Source organism: Gadus morhua, chromosome 19 (genome assembly GCF_902167405.1).
Source record: "Gadus morhua chromosome 19, gadMor3.0, whole genome shotgun sequence".
Classification (NCBI taxonomy): Eukaryota; Metazoa; Chordata; class Actinopteri; order Gadiformes; family Gadidae; genus Gadus; species Gadus morhua.
Window position 1 is genome coordinate 12,024,754 of NC_044066.1, and position 20,384 is coordinate 12,045,137.

The 20,384-nt window shown below is 45.0% G+C and overlaps 1 protein-coding gene across 2 annotated transcripts; it reads left to right on the forward strand.

Annotated features, from left to right (window-relative positions):
- The first annotated feature begins 247 nt into the window (after positions 1-247).
- prkcq (protein kinase C, theta) lies at positions 248-20,373 on the forward strand. 2 transcript variants are annotated; one of them, XM_030342245.1, is made up of 18 exons: positions 248-333; positions 4,675-5,335; positions 8,324-8,523; positions 9,546-9,606; positions 10,591-10,768; positions 11,251-11,282; positions 11,554-11,639; positions 12,200-12,329; positions 12,837-12,949; positions 13,320-13,443; positions 14,309-14,505; positions 15,843-16,016; positions 16,482-16,573; positions 17,028-17,090; positions 17,508-17,646; positions 18,071-18,259; positions 18,723-18,851; positions 19,358-20,373. In XM_030342245.1, the coding sequence occupies exons 2-18, from the start codon at positions 5,218-5,220 to the stop codon at positions 19,514-19,516; spliced, it is 2,184 nt and encodes a 727-aa protein (XP_030198105.1). In that variant the 5' UTR covers positions 248-333; positions 4,675-5,217; the 3' UTR covers positions 19,517-20,373. The 2 variants fall into 2 exon arrangements, with proteins under 2 accessions (XP_030198105.1, XP_030198104.1); XM_030342244.1 differs by lacking the exon at positions 248-333 and adding an exon at positions 3,923-4,267.
- Positions 20,374-20,384: the final 11 nt, after the last annotated feature.

The following is a 20,384-nucleotide window of genomic DNA, read 5'->3' on the forward strand; positions in this document are numbered from 1 at the left end:
AAATGTCCCCATCTTGTGGCAGCGAAGCGTGCGAAGTTTACGAAAATTCAACAGTCAACGTATGTCAGTGAATGCTGCAAATAATACAATGTTTAATGAAAGTGACGTGTTAGGTGAAAAAATGTTTACCGTACAATTGTTTTTAACCGTTCCTCTCGACGAAATGTTTTCCCGCCAGTTGAATATTTGAAGGTTTAATGGGCCGCGAAAGGGGCGTGGCCTTGAGCTCCTTTGATGCATCAATTCTGCTAACTCTAGTGTCGCTGGTAAAGGGAAGCGTCTCAATACCCCAGTGTGATGTTTCTCTTGGCCTGCTGAACCCGTTTTGTTAAGGTAGGCTCTACCTCTTCTACTTTACTCTAAATTAGTGGTTTTGTATTCGATCTGAGGAAGAGGTTTTTCAGCTATTTATGTGGCTGGTTGCTTATTTTATAAATGTCATAGGTAAGAGCCAAAAGTTAAATGGCAGTGGTGAGATTTTTGTGTTACGTGTGTTTATGCTTTCGAAAAAGCCCCTATAAATACAGACAGACTAACCTCTCATTTGGTTATTTGAAGCAAGTTCTCAGATTTGAGAAGTGACAAATCGCTGTTTTCTCATTTCCTTTGAAAACATTAAAAGTTTCCACTAAGGAAGACCCTTATCTTCCTTGCCTCATTTGCCTTCTACTAAACAGACCCCCTTCCCCACCCTACTTATTTTGCGCTATAACGGACTCTTCCATGGGTCAGGGCCCTCGTGAAACAAAACCCTCCTAGTCCTGCCACTCACACACGCCGGTGTCCTGTCAGTGATCACAAAGAGGATGCTTTCTCTCTCTCTCAGACTCTCTCGTTCTCTGTGTTTCGGGGGCAAGAGGACAAGGCCATCTCGTCAGGGTAGTCTGCAGGGGTGGCAGAGCCACAACATTTGGCTCTGCCACCACACTCTCTCTCTCTCTCTCTCTCTCTCTCTCTCTCTCTCTCTCTCTCTCTCTCTCTCTCTCTCTCTCTCTCTCTCTCTCTCTCTCTCCCTCTTTCTCGCTCTCTCTTTTTCTCTCTCTCTCTCTCGAAGCAGGATGTTTCCACTTTAAAACCTGCATGTGGCCATGACGCGGGGGAGTGCGAGCAGATAGGGTGGTGGTGGTTGGGCTAGTAATGATGTGGTGACATGTCTTCCTCATTATGAGTTCATAACAAACCTTAAACAATGGCATTTTATTTTCCCATGAAGACTGTGTAATAGAGTTGAAGAAAAAAGGTCTGAGGTATACTCTCATTTGAAATGAAAACACTCTTGTCATGTGTCTTTATTTTATAGGCTAACTATCTCTTTCTCTCTCTCTCTCTCTCTCTCTCTCTCTCTCTCTCTCTCTCTCTCTCTCTCTCTCTCTCTCTCTCTCTCTCTCTCTCTCACTCTCTCTCTCTCCCCCATTCTCTCTCTCTCTCTCTCTCTCTCTCTCTCTCTCTCTCTCTCTCTCTCTCTCTCTCTCTCTCTCTCTCTCTCTCTCTCTCTCTCTCTCTCTCTCCCTATCTCTCTCTTCACCACTCTATCTCTCTACTTTGATGTAACCTTAAAGAGAGTTAGCTGGCCTAACACCTGATGTCCCCCCTACTTCTCCCTCTTTTTCTCTCTCACCCCCTCTCTGTCTCTCTATGCCTCACTCTCTTTTCCTATTCTTTATGAACCATGAAAAGCTTTCAGAAAGGCCGCGCAGAGAGAGGTCCCTGACATTTGCCTCACTGGTCACTCGGCCTGACCTTCCCTTGAGTTAGACTGTGTGTGTGTGTGTGTGTGTGTGTGTGTGTGTGTGTGTGTGTGTGTGTGCGTGTGCGCGTGCGTGCGTGCGTGCGTGTGTGTGTGTGTGTGGGAGGGGCAGACTAAAGGTTAAAGCATCAAGAGAAGGCTATACCTCCCAGAGGATCCCCACACCTTCACACACACACACACACACACACACACACACACACACACACACACACACACACACACACACACACACACACACACACACACACACACACACACACGCGCGCACGCACACAAACACAAACCAACACACACACATACACAAACACACACACCTGCACACAAACTCATGTTCTCTTCTGCATCGCTTCTGTTTATTGAACTATGATCTAATGAATAATAATGTCTTTATCAAAATTCATCAACAATAGTTGTCCTTTCCATTAATCTTAATCTTGGGATTGTCTTTCAATGAAAGGTTGTGCATGGGTGAATGCGTGCATGTGCCTACGTGTGTTTGAGCATCTGAGTGTTTCGGCCTGTGTGTGTGTGTGTGTGTGTGTGTGTGTGTGTGTGTGTAGCCTACTCCCAGAACCAGGAATCACTCGGCCCTTGACTTCCACCTCTGAGAGTTCCACAGCAGAGGAGGAACAGAGAGCCAAGTCACCTTTCATTTCTCTTACAAAGAAGCTCTCTTACACAGAAGGTCAACAATTTTACAGCTCACGTTTGCAAAGGGGCCTCTTTTTGTGCCTGTATTTTCTGGCGACAAAATAAAGTGTGAAAGTCAGAATATCAGCAACGGCAATAGACAGGAAGTGATGTGGTTTGTTAGTTATAAGTTCAGGAAACTCTGCTCGGTGGAAACACTGCGATGGGTTCACCTGGTTGCAAAAAGTAGCAGTTAATACTTTGTATGTGTGTGTGTGTTTGTGTGTGTTTGTGTCAGTGTGCACCATGGCATTGGTTTTTGGACACACTGTTTGAAGGCAGCTGAAGGGTGTAAGGATGTGTGTGTGAGTGGGGTTGTTGGTATGTTTGTGTGTGTGTGTGTGTGTGTGTGTGTGTGTGTGTGTGTGTGTGTGTGTGTGTGTGTGTGTGTGTGTGTGTGTGAGTGTTAGTGTGTATGCACCATGGCTTCGGTTTTTGGATACACTGTTTGAAGGCAGCTAATGAACGAACAGTTGAAGGATCTGTGTGTGTCTATGGGTGTGGGGTATGGGTGTGGGTGTGTGGGTGTGTGTGCTTGGGAATCTGTGATTTGTATAGTCTGTGAGCCGTAAACTACTCCTTCTCATCAAGAGAGGTTGATAGGCCGACTCAACCTTTTAAATGTCTGCATCATGTGCAATGATGGAATTGAGGGAGTTCAGTTTATGCATGTTGATTCACATAAAATCATAGCGACATTTTAAGCTTTCTCTAAAGACGAGCTATTTGATTGATGAATGGATTTCAGCTTTAAGGGTTTGATTATGAAATGTTATGCTGAAGACACATATTAACATTAACGATAGATCCCATTTTGACCGATAAAATGTGTCTCACCTGGCAAAAATATGAAATTACTGCTCGGGTTAAAGAGATGCCATGTCTTTATGTATTTATAAATGTCTGTTTATAATTTCAATATCAATATCAAATAATTAAACCATTCAATCTGTGGAAATCTTGAAGTCGGAGAGGAAGTGACATCTCATGCATTTAAAAATGTAGCTATAATATATCTACCCAATCTCATCCCCACACTTTCATTTTCTTCTTCTGAATTCTTCTTTTTTTTAATAATTCACAAATATAATTAAAAAATCGGATTTTAAAACAAAACAAAAGCTATATTTCCCATTCAACAACTGAAGTCGGGTACTTGGAGCTTGGAGGTTATTCCACATTGTGTGGATGCCCAGGACCTTCACTTTTAGAGCCCGCAAGTGTGTGGGGACGGTTGGGACAGGGAGAGAGACTTGCTTGAGGATGATGACTTCCAGCAAGTCAGGCCCCTTGGCTTGTGTATTCCTGATCGGCGTTTAGGGTTACAACTCTATTAATAGACCCTTCTCTCTGTGCCTGCTCCCTCCACTCTGCAAGCTGCCACACACACACACACACACACACACACACACACACACACACACACACACACACACACACACACACACACACACACACAAACACACGGGAACGTACACACACCTATTCAATGTCACGCACACACACACACACAGCCCCCCCAAAACGCTCTCTCTCTTTGCCACGTACACACACACATCCAATAGAATCGCACAAGTCTTCAAATATCACGTCACTGAAAATCAGTGTGTGCTGAGCTTGCCATTTCACTGTGTGGCCCAATGCTACCCAACGTTAGCGGCTGCCGCTGTGTGTTTCTAGAGAGTGGAGCTAATGGTTAAACTGTGTAACGCTACGGCCTGTTAATTTTTGTGAGTGGCGTGCTGTTTTCCGTCTCGACGGGTGTACGGAAGAGACCTTCAGGCTGTCTGGGGCTGACAGGTGTACTTTACAAGCTTTGTTTACAAGGTATGGCCGCAAGTAGTTTCTTTTTCCGTTAGCCCCCTGCCACTGCTGGTGTTTCGCATCCTAGTAATATTGTGGCTGGTTAATCCAGGAACAGCAGGGTGCTTATTGGTCCACAAGGCCAGGATAAATTCTACAACGGAAACTGAGGTCTAACTTCTGCCACTTTTATCGCTAACCTCTCTCTCTCTCTCTCTCTCTCTCTCTTTCTCTTTCTCTCTCTCTCTCTCTCTCTCTCTCTCTCTCTCTCTCTCTCTCTCTCTCTTTCTCTTTCTCTTTCTCTCTCTCTCTCTCTCTCTCTCTCTCTCTCTCTCTGGCTCTCTGGCTCTCTGGCTCTCTCTCTCTCTCTCTCTCTCTCACACCCCCCCCATGCGCTCTCTGTGTTTGTGTGTGTGTGTTTTCCTCCCCAGGGTGACTGACATCTCTTATCGGGACAGTGAGAAGCTCAGAGCGTCAAGAGCGGAACTGCTGAGCCGCCGCCCACCCCTTCCACCCCCGCCCCCCCTCCCGGCCCATCTCTCCTCCCTCTATGTCTTCCTCTGCATCTAGTTCCTTCCCTTCCTCCCTCGGTTGCCTCTAACTCGCTCTCTCTGTTCCTCTCTCTCTCTCTCACTTGTTCTCCAGCATCTCTCTCTCTCTCTCTCTAGCTCTCCCTCTGTCAGACTCTCTCGTTCTCTGTGTTTCGGGGGCAAGAGGACAAGGCCATCTCGTCAGGGTAGTCTGCAGGGGTGGCAGAGCCACAACATTTGACAAGAGCATCAGGAGACCGGTGGGACTGCACAGTGGATCCTCTCCGTCCGAGACGGTGCACAGAGTTTCGGCGGCTAGGCAAAGAGGAGCTCCAGGGTTTAACCCGGGTGCCGGGAGTCCGTCTCCGAAGAGGAACACTTAGATCCCCTCTCCGCCCGTGAGAGGCAGCTGAAGGGAGGTGACGCCGCCGTCCGACCGCCGACATGTCTCCCTTCCTGCGGATCGGGTTCACGCGATTCGAGATGGACCCGGGGCTGGAGTACCACGAGGAGGTGCTGAACCCCTACTGCGCCGTCCATATGAAGGAGCCCGTCGACACAGGTCAGTCCTCCGCCACACCAGCCGCTTATTGGGGTCCACGCTTTGGGATTCTGGGACATCAGGTTTCTCCATTTGTTGGGGAGTGCACTGACCGCAGTTAGGTGAAGTCGTTGATGAAATCCTCCATTTCACCTCAAGGGAATGGTACTAATAATATAATAATATAATAATAATACGTGAATACTCCATGCTTAAGTTTGGTCTAGAGTCTTGAGAAGTATTGTGTTGTGTTTTGCCTTTGGCGTCGAAACCAGTGTATTTTAAAGGAGCTTGCAATTGATTTATAACTTGTTATTCCCTATTCACCTTGAAGACTTGCCTTTGTTTATAACATTCAGTTGCTGATATAGGCTCAGATATATGAGCCACTGGGATCACTCTCGTTGGAATATGATGGTTAATGTATTTCATCAATAATGCCATGATCAATAATTGCTGCTCTCTTTCAGCTCAAGATTTGTTGAGCGCATGCGAAAGTATTGGTCATGACTCAACTAAAGAAAACATGCTTCTGGTCAAACTCTGTCAGTTCTGACAAATTATGTTGTTTTTGTTGTTTTGTCTGTTTTGTACCGGTGACTTACTCTTCCCCTTCCAATGTCATCAAACATTGTGCATTTAAAGAGTGCTTATCCATCTCACAACTTCATTCAGGGCTCAATTCACCATATCCATGCACATGCAAACAAAGACTTAGGATTATAAAGGATACTGCACACAGCGCTCTGATATTGATATGTAGCATAACTATAGTGCCCCCATGCTAGCCTTTCTCCATTGAGAGGATGGGGGGATGTCTATTACAGACTTCTACCTATAAAGTAACAGAGGGCCAGCTTGGTGTGTGTGTGTGTGTGTGTGTGTGTGTGTGTGTGTGTGTGTGTGTGTGTGTGTGTGTGTGTGTGTGTGTGTGTGTGTGTGTGTGCGCGTGTGTGTGTGTGTGTGTTTGTGTGTGTAAATAGGTGTGTGTTTCCATGGAAGACGGTAAATCAGTTCATGTGAGGAAGAGTGTAATTAGATCTGTGTTGGTGCATTTCTCCGTACATGTGCATGCACATGACAGCATGCCCACATATGCGTGGGTGCAAGTGCTGCATATGTACGTACATACCAACTCTTACAACTCTTACACGTTCTCACTGAACGTGCTCTGTCACTCAGTTTCAATTCATCAAATCTCAGATCATTTCAATTGAACAAAATGGGAACTGTGACTCAGATTGAGCTAATGAAGTGTTCAACTTCTATATATATTGATACATAGTATGGAAATTGGCAAGTCAGAAGTGTTCTATTTGTCATATGCACAGTATAACACTCATTCGAAACCGCGAAATTCCCTTTGCCATGGCAAGCAACGAATACGTAGAAGGCATTAGCAAGAAGTTTTCAAATTATTCAGATGATTGCAAAAATGCGTCGGCCAAAAATATTTCCCGGAAAATGCTACAATGGGTGATATTATAAAAATGGGTTATATGTGCTGCTTATAAAATAAATTCTCAGTGACAAATTCAGATCTCCATTTCACCCAGAATGTCTTTAATGAGGGCTTAATAAAGCACAGTCATTTAACTCATTAGGATTCTGAGATAGTTTCTACCCTCCATCCTGCCTCCCTGCACTAAAATTCAAACCACAACGACAGGTAGTGGGTGTAGAATGTCACCTCAGCACCCAATGCAGATTAACACAGGAACTGAGCCGCCAAGCCGAGGTCGCAGACACGTCAGTCCTTCGTTGTCTCTCGGGTTTAACCCCTTGATGGCCACATGCTTACACCACCCAAAGTTAAAGTCAAATGATCATCAACTGTGTTAGGAGACCAAAGTGAGTGTCGTGGCAATGGTGTTTGGAATGTCCACAGCCTAACTGTAGCCTGGGCATGATGGCTAATCCTGCCTAAGCCCTTAATGACTTGTATCTGAATTCACTCAGTAAATATCATAAAGCATGAGTTTATGCCTCCACTGATTCACAAAGTGGGTCAGGACCCCAAGTGGTTTTTTTGGGGGGTCACAAAATGATTTCCAAATAGGTGCAACTAGAATAGGTAGAACCAATGCTCTATTTGACAAATCCATTTTCACTTTGTTTGTAGTTGTTGTTGTCGTTCTGTTTTCCGCGCCATTAAGTGTATGTCAAAGCAAGAGCTAGGCTGGGAGCGCTGCACGCCAGAGACGAGCGTGTCACATGCACAAATAGTGCAGGCTAAAGCAAGAGCTTAATGGATAAAACTAATAACGCCGGGGTGGCGATTCGGTGAGGTTATGTTACGTAATTTGTACTCAAGCAGATGTTTCTGTGAATAAAATGGATTTCTAAAAGCATTTTTTTAATCAACTGGCCATGTGCGTGGTTATTAAAAAATCCTGCCGCTAATCCCACACATGATCGAGTGTTGTCCTACCATGCATGACGCGCGTATGTTTGGTGTTAACATGCAGATCGCAGCGTTGACTGAAAGCCTTCCATGTCGGGATCAGAAGCCTGCTGAGTGTGTCGTTAAAGCGCATTGCTGTTTTGAGCCGCTCTAAGATGCTTTAATGGAGTGCCTTTTACGGTACATCAATTGAGCCGAACAATAACATGCGTCTGCATAAAGTAAGAGCTTTTGTTGACACATAACTTTTACAAAGTTGGTTACCATCAGCTCTTTTTGCCAGAATATAAACAAAAACACCTTCCAGAAATCCTAATGTGGCAATCTCTGTGTGTGTGTGTGTGTGTGTGTGTGTGTGTGTGTGTGTGTGTGTGTGTGTGTGTGTGTGTGTGTGTGTGTGTGTGTGTGTCTGTGTCTCTCCATCTCTCTTTCTCTCGCTCTCTCTCTATCTCTACCCTCTATCTCTCTCTACCCCCTCTCTCATTCTTGCTCACTCTCTCCATTCGTCCCCATCTCTCCCTCTTGCTCACTCTCCATCTACGCCCTCTCTCACTCTTGCTCACTCTCTCCATCTCTACCCCCTCCCCCCTCCCTCCCCCCCACAGAAAAGGGTCCTGCGTACAAGCAGAGGAAGCCCACCATGTACCCCCCGTGGAGCACCACGTTCGACGCCCACATTCACCCGGGCCGCGTCATGCACGTGATGGTGAAGGACCGCACGGCCGAGCTGCGCTCCGAGGCCACCCTGGCCCTGGAGGCCCTGGCCACGCGCTGCGTCAAGGAGAGCGGCAAGCTGGAGTTCTGGGTGGGTGCCCCTGTGGTGTTGGTGGGGTGAATGGGAATAGTAAACGGGATTTATGGAGCACTTTTAGAAAACTGTGTTATAAAGGGCTTCATGCAGTCAGGTGAACAGAGTTAGAGGATTGGGAATTATGTGTGTGTGTGTGTGTGTGTGTGTGTGTGTGTGTGTGTGTGTGTGTGTGTGCGTGCGTGCGTGCGTGCGTGCGTGCGTGCGTGCGTGTTGTAACAACCTCGCTCGTGGTAGGTTGTGCCAACGGCAACAAAATATAATAATATCCACAACTTCCATTTAATTAGGTATTGCGCAGGTTAATGTCTCAGCAGTGTGTGGGGGTATCATATGCAGGTTAAAAGTTTTATTAAATTAAACGTCTTTGTAAGCGGGATAACAAGGGAAACAGGACAGTAGCCGATGCTAGCTGGGCTTGCTGAGAGTGGATGGGAGCTGTGCTGGTCATTAGCGACGGTTAGCACGACAGGCTGAGTTGGCACCAGCAGGAATGAATGAACATGTCATAATTCTGTCTGTGTGGGGGGGGGGGGGGGGGGGGGGGGGGAGCTGCTTAACTGCATTTGTGATGTGTAAGCATGTGAATAAATGCATATCATATAATCTCCCTCACTCGTTCTACTTTGTCATCTCTTGATCTCTCTATCTCTCTATCTATCTCTCACTCTCTCTTCCCCATCTGTGCCCTACCTCTGTGTCTCTCTCTCTTCACTATCTGTCTCCCCTATCTGTGTCTCTCTCTCTCTTCCCTATCTATCTTCCCTATCTGTGTCTCTCTCTCTCTCTTCCCTATCTCTCTTACCTATCTGTGTCTCTCTCGCTCCCCCCTATCTGTGTGTGTGTGTGTCTATCTCTCTCTCTCTCTCTCTCTCTCTGTCTCACTCTCTCTCTCTCTCTCTCTCTCTCTCTCTCTCTCTCTCTCTCTCTCTCTCTCTCAATATATATATATATATATATATATATATATATATATATATGTGTGTCCTATCTGTGTTTACCTCTCTCTGCCCCTATAGCTGGACCTGGCTCCTCAGGGCCGAGTGCTGATTGAAGCCAGGTACTACATAGAGAAGTGCGGTGAGTGGTGCTGAACCATGTCAGCAATTAAACAAATTAAATCTCTTTGCTGATGACCTCAGCATGTTTAGTGTCTGTACAGATGGGCGTTACATTTTGCCTCTCAAGGGCAAATTCTGCTCAAAATCTCTTATCTCTCCTTTGTTTAATTTGTGAGCTAATCAACAATAACAGTTGGGTGTATGTGTTTGAGCATGCATGTGCTTAACAACATTGTGTGTGTGTGTGTGTGTGTGTGTGTGTGCGTGTGCGTGTGTGTGTGCGTGTGTGTGTGTGTGTGTGTGTGCATTGGTTGCTCCCCTGCCAACTATGCCTGAGCACTCATTAAAATAAAAGCCTTCTGGCTACGCTGAACACTCACCTCTGCAGCCTTTGTGGGCCGATCCGTGCTCAGAAACAGAAAATGAATCGGGATTAGCCTGGATGGATTAACCATGGTGACTCACACATGTCAAGAAAAAAGTTCAGTGGGGCTGCACAGTATTTCCATCAATAGATAAAGTGGTGCTTCAAATGAATTAGAAAGATGTGGGTGGTGACGGTGACTCTAAGAGGACATCTTCATCATCTTCATCTTCAGGGTCATCGATGCCCCTGACGATCTGAGGCTGAATGTTGTGCATTGAAACATGATATATTTTGGTAGTGTAGTATTGACTGAACATAGTGTATTTTGAGTAGTGTATCGTTATACCTTCATTAAAATAGGTTTTATTCTTGTTCTCGCTTTCGTTCAAGCGTGTCTTTTCAGCCATGACGTTTGTTCAAAATGGTTTCCAAATAAGAGGGATTTCTTTGTGGAGAAAAATTGAAAATCTAAATTGAATTGAAAAAAAATTAAGAACAAATATAATTCATTATTCAATCAATAACTCAGACCGCTGCTATTCAAGGCAACCATACGTCTGCCACGACAGTGCATGACTCTATGTCAATGGATCTCTCGCCTTGACCCTCCTTACCAAAACCCAAATGTCCTTTCAGATGGCCAGGGTAAGGACAGCGAGGGGGCCGGGGAGAAGGACCGGCAGAGCCTGTTCACGCTGCACCAGCGCCGCGGGGCCATCAAGCAGGCCAAGATCCACCTGGTCAAGAGCCACGAGTTCAGCGCCACCTTCTTCCCCCAGCCCACCTTCTGCTCCGTCTGCAAGGAGTTTGTCTGGTACGGCAAGTACAGCCCCAACCGAACCTCCACCCTGCTAGGAGAGTGTAACGTTAATGAAGGAGGTGGTGGAGTGTTCTGAATGAATTATTGGATTTAATGAATGAATGAACAACGTTTTTAAGAGTGGTTCTTTTTCATTTGTTTTTCTATTTTGCAAGTTAGTATGTTTTGATACGTTATTAATCATTTATAAGTTGAAAGTTATTTTATACAGTGGTTTTATTGGCTTATAATATTACAATGTTTGTGTGTTACTGAGCTACGTTCACTGGGATACATTTAGGCAATATGTGGAAAGACGTTTTGTAAAACTTCATCAAGTTGTCAGTAATCGGCTTTCTACAAAGTAAATCTGTATACATTTTAAGTGAGCAATTTGTTAATTCAAATGAAACTGACTTACTTTTAATTGGTAACATACTTTCAATCAATGATTTTTTTTTACCATTTTTAACATACTTTTCTTCCCTCCATGGCAGGGGTCTTAACAAGCAGGGGTACCAGTGCAGACGTAAGTGGCTGTCTCTATCTATTTATTGTCATTTCACGGTTGACTGTCTCCTCCATCTCCTCCTCTTCGTCCTCCTCTTCTTCCTCCATCTCCTCAAACCCCTCATACTCGTCTTCCTCCTTATCCCGCTCCTTGCCTTCGTCCTCCTCCTCCTCCTCCTCTTTTTCCTCCACCTCTTCCCTCTCCTCTTCTCCCTCCTCCTCTTCTTCCTCCTCCTCTTTCTCCTTCACTGCCTCCAACCAGTCTTAAACTGTGCTCTGATCTCCTGCAGAATGCAACGCCGCCATCCACAAGAAGTGTATAGACAAGATCATCGCCAAATGCACCGGTTCAGCCATCAACAGCAAAGAGACCATGGTATTAACCCGACAGCTGTCAGTCAACTGTGATGAAGCCTGCCATTAAAATGCGTAAAAAACACTGATATTATTCTGAGAAATTGATACATCCTACTATTTAATCATGCAATTAGGAGGCTACTGTAATAGCCTGTGGTGTGTGTGTGTGTGTGTGTGTGTGTGTGTGTGTGTGTGTGTGTGTGTGTGTGTGTGTGTGTGTGTGTGTATCTACTGTGTATTTGACAAAGACACCACTATAATTATGTTGTAATTATTTTCTGAACGCTGATCATATAGGGAGCAGCACACACACACACACACACACACACACACACACACACACACACACACACACACACACACACACACACACACACACTTACACTTGCACACATACACACACACAAAGGAGCAAAACACACAAACACGTGCACACACACGCACACACATTCCAAATACGGACAAAATACAGACACACTTGTTCAAAAATAGAAAGAATGCACCAATACACACACAGAGGTTTGTCAACAATGTAACTCTCATCCCCACGTGTTCTGTATCATCCCTGTGTCCGTTCAGAGCCACAAAGAGCGCTTCAAGATCGACATGCCGCACCGCTTCAAGGTGTACAACTACAAGAGCCCCACCTTCTGCCAGCACTGTGGCACGCTGCTATGGGGTTTGGCCAAGCAGGGGCTCAAATGTGAGGGTGAGCCAGGAAACCTTTCCTAATAGACACCACCAACATATGTTCACCCTATACACTTTACACACACTTTAATTCATATTTTTATATTTGGATGTCATGTATTTTGTGTTAATTCGTAACAGTCATTGTCGAGAATGTGGTATGATGAGAAAACACTTTCAGTGCTAGTAGTTAGCTCGCAGTAAAGAAAGGTGCTGCGTAAAAAACCCTAAAGTAGGCATGTAGGGTCTGAGGTGAATGTGTGTGAACACGTGTGAATATGAATGACTGTGAATGTGACTGTGAATGTGTGTCCCCAAAGATTGAGGTGCAAATAAGCTCACTTTGAAAAAAGCTAAAAACCTTGTTTATGGATTGAACAACTATTCATAATTACCCTCATACCGTAATCACATTTACATTTAGATTAAAATGAATAATTCAATATGAATAATAACATAACATATAGTCCAACATAAACCAGTGGCAAGCATTGTTATTGTGTTTATCGTGTCCTGTTTTTTCCAGAGTGCTGTATGAACGTCCATCATAAATGCCAGAAAAAGGTGGCCAACCTCTGTGGAGTCAACCAGAAGCTGATGGCCGAGGCTCTGGCCGGCATAGAGACTAAGCAGCTGCAGGTGGGATACCACCCCCTTTCTCATCTTTTTCTTTGCTAAACCTTGTGATCCCTCACCCACAACATGGCTGGTAGTGACGTGTGTTATTAGCGTGATCTTCTGTTATGTGGTTAAAATATTCTCTGTCTTACTCAGTAGGGAAAGAAGACTTGTATTTACGAAGTTAGTGTTTTTTTAGGTTTTGTTGTGTATTCTACTGCATGAACATTGAAAATGAACAACAAAATCAACTAACTAGAAAATGAATATTTGATTAAATTTACAAACTGTAGGTTTATTACAAAAACTTTATTTTGAGGAGTAGTTAAGAGTGGTTTACTCTCTATCTATTACCATCTACTACTATTGTAAAATACCACGCGCCCAATAGGCTAAAACCAGCAGTGACAGTGAGCTGATTGGTCGAGAGGGGCCGGTGAGTGTGGACCAGCCAGGCGTGGTCCGGGTGCCGTCCGGACCGATCATGGGCTTACCGGCCACCCCCGCCAGTAGAGGTGAGGACCGAACAACACGAAGACACACACGACCAACCGTACCTGATCCAACCTGTAGGGAATACCTCAGGCTGGTGCTTTTGTTACTAACAGCTTTTGGCTGCTTTTAACTGCAATTCCCACAATTGTAGCTGATCCGTTACAGTTGGTGAAGATATGCTGTTGCTTCATCTTAAAGATCAGGAAATCCTAGTTTAGGGGATCCCCGGTAGCTCCCCGGGTAGAGAGTGTATCATGTAGGCTCAGTCCTGAACGCCGCCACCTGGGTTCAAATCCTGCCCGTCGTCATTTGCAGCATGTCCTCCCCTCTCTATCTCACTCCTTAATAAAGCATATGCAAAAAAAAAAATCATAGTTTACTCAGTCTCAACATTTTATCAGGACAAGGATATATCATTTTTTTAACTTCACGAATGCCACTAACCACTCGGTTACTTGCACATTTCTGAAAAGAACGTTTAGGGTTGCTGGGTTGACAGGTTTGTGTATGCACACAGACAACCATTGTGAAGCAGGCAGGAGCGTTTCAAAATGAGCCAAATACCCGAGAAAGGACTCATAGTTAAAATTTCGGTGTCGCCCACTCTATTTCATCCTAAACAAACCAGAAAGGGGGCTCAATGATCAAAATACTGGAATTGTCCTTTCATTTATTTATTTTTATCTTATCCTTCCTTTTCTTGCCTTATATTAGCTTAGCTTATTTTATTTTCTAATCTATTTCCAAGCTTAGCTTTATCAAGCCTGATTCATTAAGCTTAGTTTATCCTAGCTATAAAGAGTACATATTCATTTACTGCACATCTCCAGCTATCCCTCCTCATTCGGGGTTCTTGCTCCTCCTCCGTGTGTGTGGTCCCCCCAGACGTTCAGGGCGTGTCGTGGTACGTCTCCCTGGACGAGGAGGATGTCGAGCAGGAGCCCTCGCCCAGCGACCCCGGGAAGGGGCCCCCCCCAGAGGACCAGGAGCCCCTCTATGCCGTGCCCAGGAAGGACCACCAGAGGTTCACCCTGGACAACTTCGTCCTGCACAAGATGCTGGGCAAGGGCAGCTTTGGCAAGGTAGCGTCGAGGCCTCCCATACCGGGGCGCTGTAGTCACAGGACGTTGTTGTCCACACACAAACTAAGAGAGGCCTCCCATACCGGGGCGCTGTAGTCACAGGACGTTGTTGTCCACACACAAACTAAGAGAGGCCTTCCATACCGGGGCGCTTTAGTCACAGGACGTTGTTGTCCACACATGATACAAACTAAGAGAGGCCGGGAATTCTCTGCGCCATTTTGAGAGGGCTCAACAGCATTGTAGCACTGTAAAAGCCTACGTAAATATACCCGTAGCAAAGGTCAATGCTATGCACCATTTAGGTGGCTGCCACACTCCCCCTAGGTGACTTATTTTGGGCTCCTCCAGATTGGTGTTAAAAAAAAAAAATTGGTGTCCAGATCTGGTTTATAGCAAAGGGGTGATAATGAACATGGCTAGTTCTCGAGTGTGTGTGGAGATGGCTGGTTTAACCTGTTGCACATTAATCAATCAATGTGCAACAGGCCAATCAATGTGCATATTGATCAATCAATGTGCAACAGGTGTGCTGCCTCAACCAGCCCCAGAGTCCAATCAGAGTCGGCCAGGTGAGGCTGCTTAAACCAGCCCTCATCCACACTCTCCCACAATTCCATAACCTAGGCTGATGAAAACTTTGTCGTGCCATATCTCTCATGAGGGGCTGTGGCTGTTTTAAACACAACAATGTTAACCAATAACGATCAATAATTTCACAATTGATTACTAAAAAATGACCAAAAATGAACTTCTACAAGCACAATAACTACCATTCCAGTGCTTCCAATGTGGCTTAACGTTGTACGAGCCCGAAAATAGATCTTATGATTCAGATCAAAAGAATAACGGTACAGAAAACAACCAAACAAACACAGCAACGCTGACAGTTACCAGAAATAAAACAAAGGGACAAACAACCTACATATTGGACAGTACAGGGATAAAGGCTCTCCTTTGTATATATGTGTTTGCATGTTTGTGGACCTATGGTTTAAAAAAAAAACGTATTTTAGGTTAGGTATTTTCGGTTTCAAATCGTTTTGTTCCTCTATCGTTTATAAAACTGAGAATCTATCACTGACATTGGAAATGTACTTCCTGATTATTCCCCTCCATTCCTTCTCAACAGTCAACAGTCAACTCAACATATTAACAATAGCACTTAGAAGAGGAGGAGACTTCATTCCTTATTCATTTCAAATTCATATTTATAACGTTGGTCTGCAAAGGGAGAACCGAACCCAGAGCCCCACAGCCACCAGAAGCGGTACACAGGGTTCTGTCGTTGGTCTGTACATGCTGACCCACCAAACACATGGCCCTGGGTCCCCCAGGTGTTCCTGGCCCAGCTGAAGAGCACGGGGCAGTACTACGCCATGAAGGCCCTGAAGAAGGACGTGGTGCTGATGGACGACGACGTGGAGTGCACCCTGGTGGAGAGGAGGGTGCTGTCCCTGGCCTGGGAGCACCCCTTCCTCACCCACCTCTACTGCACCTTCCAGACCAAGGTGCCATGTCCTATACAGAATAATAATCACGATCCACATCTGATCTCATCGTCAAAAAACGCTCATCTGGCGTCGGATAAGCGGTTAATAATACATAATAATACTAATACGTTATGTAATTATAATAAATATGACAAATAACAGATTATTCTGACTATCCTTGTAATGATTCTTATTATTTTTTTATAATGTGTGAAATGTTCAATTTACAAAACTACTCCTAAATCTTTTTTTCGCAGTACATTATTTTCAGTACTCACAATAGTTGAAGACTGTTGACTTAATACCTACTAAAGAGAATAGATGAAGTGGTTGCTGTGACCTGGGGCTGTGTCTCAGGTGAATGGTGTCTTTGACATCGGTTCCTCTCCACACTTCCCCAGAGCTGTCTCCCACACTAGGCACTAGGATGTGATCTGACCACTGTTTCAACCCACTCTGTCTCTGCCTGTGTGTTCCTAAAAGGAGAACCTGTTCTTTGTGATGGAGTACCTGAACGGAGGGGACCTCATGTTCCACATCCAGAGCTGCCACAACTTTGACCTGCCCAGATCCAAGTACGTTTAAAGTGGCACTTAAAAATAGTTCTTGTACATTGTGTACCGTCTTATCCTAGCTATCTTTGTTGTGTACGGGGAATGGGTTAACCTAGTAATTGTAAGTGTTTGGCACATGTTTCTAGGAATATCTTTACCGACAGTGATATATTGTTTGTCTTTCTTCTGACAAATGTGCTTATTGTAAGACGCTTTGGATTAAAGCGTCTGCTAAATGCCCTGAATGTAAATGTAAATATATTTACGATTTACTATGAAGCTTTTATCCAACGCAACACACAAGTGGGACTTAACGATGAAAGCACGCGGTCAAAATGAATAACGATCAATGAGTAAAAGCGTCAGTTGATGGCCGCGTACACATGTGGTTGTGACAGAAGCACAGAACCCCAGGCCGGTTCCCGTTCTGCTCTCTGATCGTCCCACGCCGCTGATCTTCACCCTGTCCCTGCAGGTTCTACGCTGCCGAGATCATCTGTGGCCTCCAGTTTCTGCACTCTAAAGGAGTTGTTTACAGGTTGGCTGGTTCATACACACACACACACACACACAGGCACAGGCACATACACACACACACACACACACACACACACACACACACACACACACACACACACACACAGGCACATACACACACACACACACACACACACACACACACACACACACACACTGTTGTTTGCTTTCTATATTTGCTCAGTATATTTCCATTCCTCCTTGTCTTGACTTTGCTAATAGACACTTGACCGCCCAGGGGCGGTATTTTATTTATGTTTTTTACTTATTTGGAGGACGTTTTATAATCTAGGAATAAACACGAGGTCATGACCCATGGTGTAGTAAACACCATCACACTTCTCTTCTCTCCGCGGACCACTTCCTGCTACTCTTCCTCTCCTCTGGTCTTCGTCTCCCTCTCCTCTTCCTCGCCCAGGGACCTGAAGCTGGACAACGTGCTGCTGGACTCTGAGGGACACATCAAGATCGCTGACTTTGGGATGTGCAAGGAGAACATGAGCGAGGACGCCCGGACCGCCACCTTCTGCGGGACCCCTGACTACATCGCCCCCGAGGTGACCCCGTCATGACCCCGAACCATGACGCTGCTTGTTTATTCATGACTCAGGCCCCGTCGCAGGCTGAGGCCTTGTTAGGAGGCAGGGGAAAACGGTTGTTTTAGAAAAGATTTTATTAACATGTAGAATATGAACTATATTTATTGACAATTTGGATTTTATTATTTTCTTGTTAGTGTAAAAGTATTTTACAGTCTCAATATTTGTAATAACTCCATTGTGTGTATGTGCATGTGGGTGTCTATTTGTGTGTGTGTGTGTGTGTGTGTGTGTGTGTGTGTGTGTGTGTGTGTGTGTGTGTGTGTGTGTGTGTGTGTGTGTGTGAGAATTTGTTTGTGTGTGTGTGTGTGTGTGTGTGTGTGTGTGTGTGTGTGTGTGTGTGTGTGTGTGTGTGTGTGTGTGTGTGTGTGTGTGTGTGCAGATCCTGCTGGGCCAGAAGTACAACAGCTCGGTGGACTGGTGGTCGTTCGGCGTGCTGCTGTACGAGATGCTGATTGGCCAGTCTCCCTTCCACGGGCAAGACGAGGAGGCGCTCTTCCAGTCCATCCGCACCGACAACCCTTCCTACCCCCCGTGGCTGCCCAAGGACGCCAAGGACATCCTGGTCAAGGTCAGCGGCCACCAACCGACCGGCACTTTGTTCATCCCCGGATGGGACATTGTCGGTGACATGGCAGAAAGTACAGGATGACATAAGAATTTAAAAAGAGATTGAGAAAAATAACAGTAACACTAAAATGCAGAAGTTGCTCTGCTGTGCACCAAATGTGACTTGCTGCTAGGTAGGCTACTAGGTCATTTGTCTGTTTTTCTGCTTTTCTAAGAAAGTTGTACGAAATATTGGCCCGAAATCTAGAAGCCAATCTAGCAATTGAACTGAGGATACATCCGGAAATTTGCATTTCGAAAATGTGAATGTGGTAATCATGTACCATGTACATGTGATAGTCAAGTGGTGTAACAGCAATACTAGTTGACGAACTGGTGATTGATGGTGAACTTTAAATAATTATAATAAACGCTACAAAAGTATTTACACTGTGACAAATGTGTTTACTTGTTGGTGTTTCCAGCTGTTTGTGAGGGAGCCTGAGAAGCGGCTGGGCATCAAGGGAAACGTCAGACAGCACATCTTCTTCAGTGGCACCGATTGGGACGCCATGGAGCTACGGCAGGTGGAGCCGCCCTTTAGGCCCACAGTGGTAACTACACCCGTGCTCGCCTACACACAGTGTGGTTGAAATAAGGGAAAACTTTTTCACCGCCAGTTAATTTTATTTAGGCTGATTTGTCGGTAAAAGAAATCGATCCACTAGTGACATCACAAAGATTACATTTACGCTTACATTCAGGGCATCTAGCAGACACTTTTATCCAAAGTGATTTACAATAAATACATTTGTTTGATGAAAGAGAAACAACATATCGCTGTCGGTACAGCAAAGTCCATGGAACCAAGTACCAAGCACTAACACTTGATAGGTTAACCCATTACTCATAAACAACCAAGATAGCTAGGATAAGATGCTTCAAAATGCTAAGTACAATTTTAAGTGCAAGGATGTACTTACAGTAAGTGCATACATTAAATGCCAGGACGTATTTGTAATGAACGAATTGAGTCACTGAGCTGGCGGTGGAACAGTGGCCCTTAAGAAAGACACGGGCGCCTCAGTCTTTGACCCACGACCCCTCTGCTCCCTGACAGAAATCGGCCAGCGACTGCAGCAACTTCGACACCGAGTTCCTCAACGAGAAGCCGCGGCTGTCCTGCGCCGACCGGGCGCTCATCAACAGCGTGGACCAGACCATGTTCAGGAACTTCTCGATGGTTAACCCTGGGATGGTCCGTGTCAAGGCATCCTGAACAAGGGGGAAGGGATAGAGAGGGACATACCAAAGTCTGACAACCAGCCAACTTGGCCCAAGTTGTCACTTGAAGGTGACATATTATACCACCAGGTGTGAGTGCCGTACAAGCAGTTTTGAAAATCGGCCATACATCTAGGTGGACACGCCCACTTGGGATGTCAGAAGAGGCCGATTTTTCAAAACGGCTTGTAATGGCTAATTACACACACACCTGGTGGTATAATATGTTACCGTTAACTAACAATTGACTGAACCTGCATACCAGATGAGGGACAGAAGACCGGGAAAACTCTACACACCTCTGATGTCACGCAACGACAACGATGAATACCTAGATTCTCCGATGAGATCTGTTCGAGATGAGGACTACAGTTCAAGAACATGAACAAAAGCTGTTTCATGATTTTTTCTGCAAAACTAAATATTCAAATGCTTTTGTAGCACTGTGGCCAGTCAGAATGTGTTTTTGCGTATTTGAAATCTAGGTGTTTTTAGTCTTACTGTTCTGTGGCCACTGGCCACCGATTCGTTAACGTGTACGGTGCTTAAAAATACAGCATCTGTGGTACTTAAGCGGTACTGTTTTGTTTACATCCTATGGTGTTAATTATGTTCAGAGCTTCGCACTTGATGTAAGGGTGAGTGGATCTGGGTACTGGAGAGGCTTTTAATTGTTTCTTCTAATGTGATTCCCGTATGATCATTGAAGCATTACGTAGTTGATTTTGTAGTTTTTTTTCTTGTGAGTTTGAGTCTGTATTCCTTTTAGGGAACTACTTGGTGTTGGGAAATTACTTTTTCAATGGCCAATAAATAAGTATTAACCTGACTGTAAGTCAGTCAATAAACAGAGCAATCAGATA

Excerpts from the sequence above, each read along its gene's own strand:
- prkcq (XM_030342245.1), top strand. The coding sequence starts at position 5,218 with ATGTCTCCCTTCCTGCGGATCGGGTTCACGCGATTCGAGATGGACCCG. Across the intron at positions 8,524-9,545 it reads GCGGCAAGCTGGAGTTCTGG|CTGGACCTGGCTCCTCAGGG; the intron begins GTGGGTGCCCCT and ends CTGCCCCTATAG. Across the intron at positions 18,260-18,722 it reads CCAAGGACATCCTGGTCAAG|CTGTTTGTGAGGGAGCCTGA; the intron begins GTCAGCGGCCAC and ends TGGTGTTTCCAG.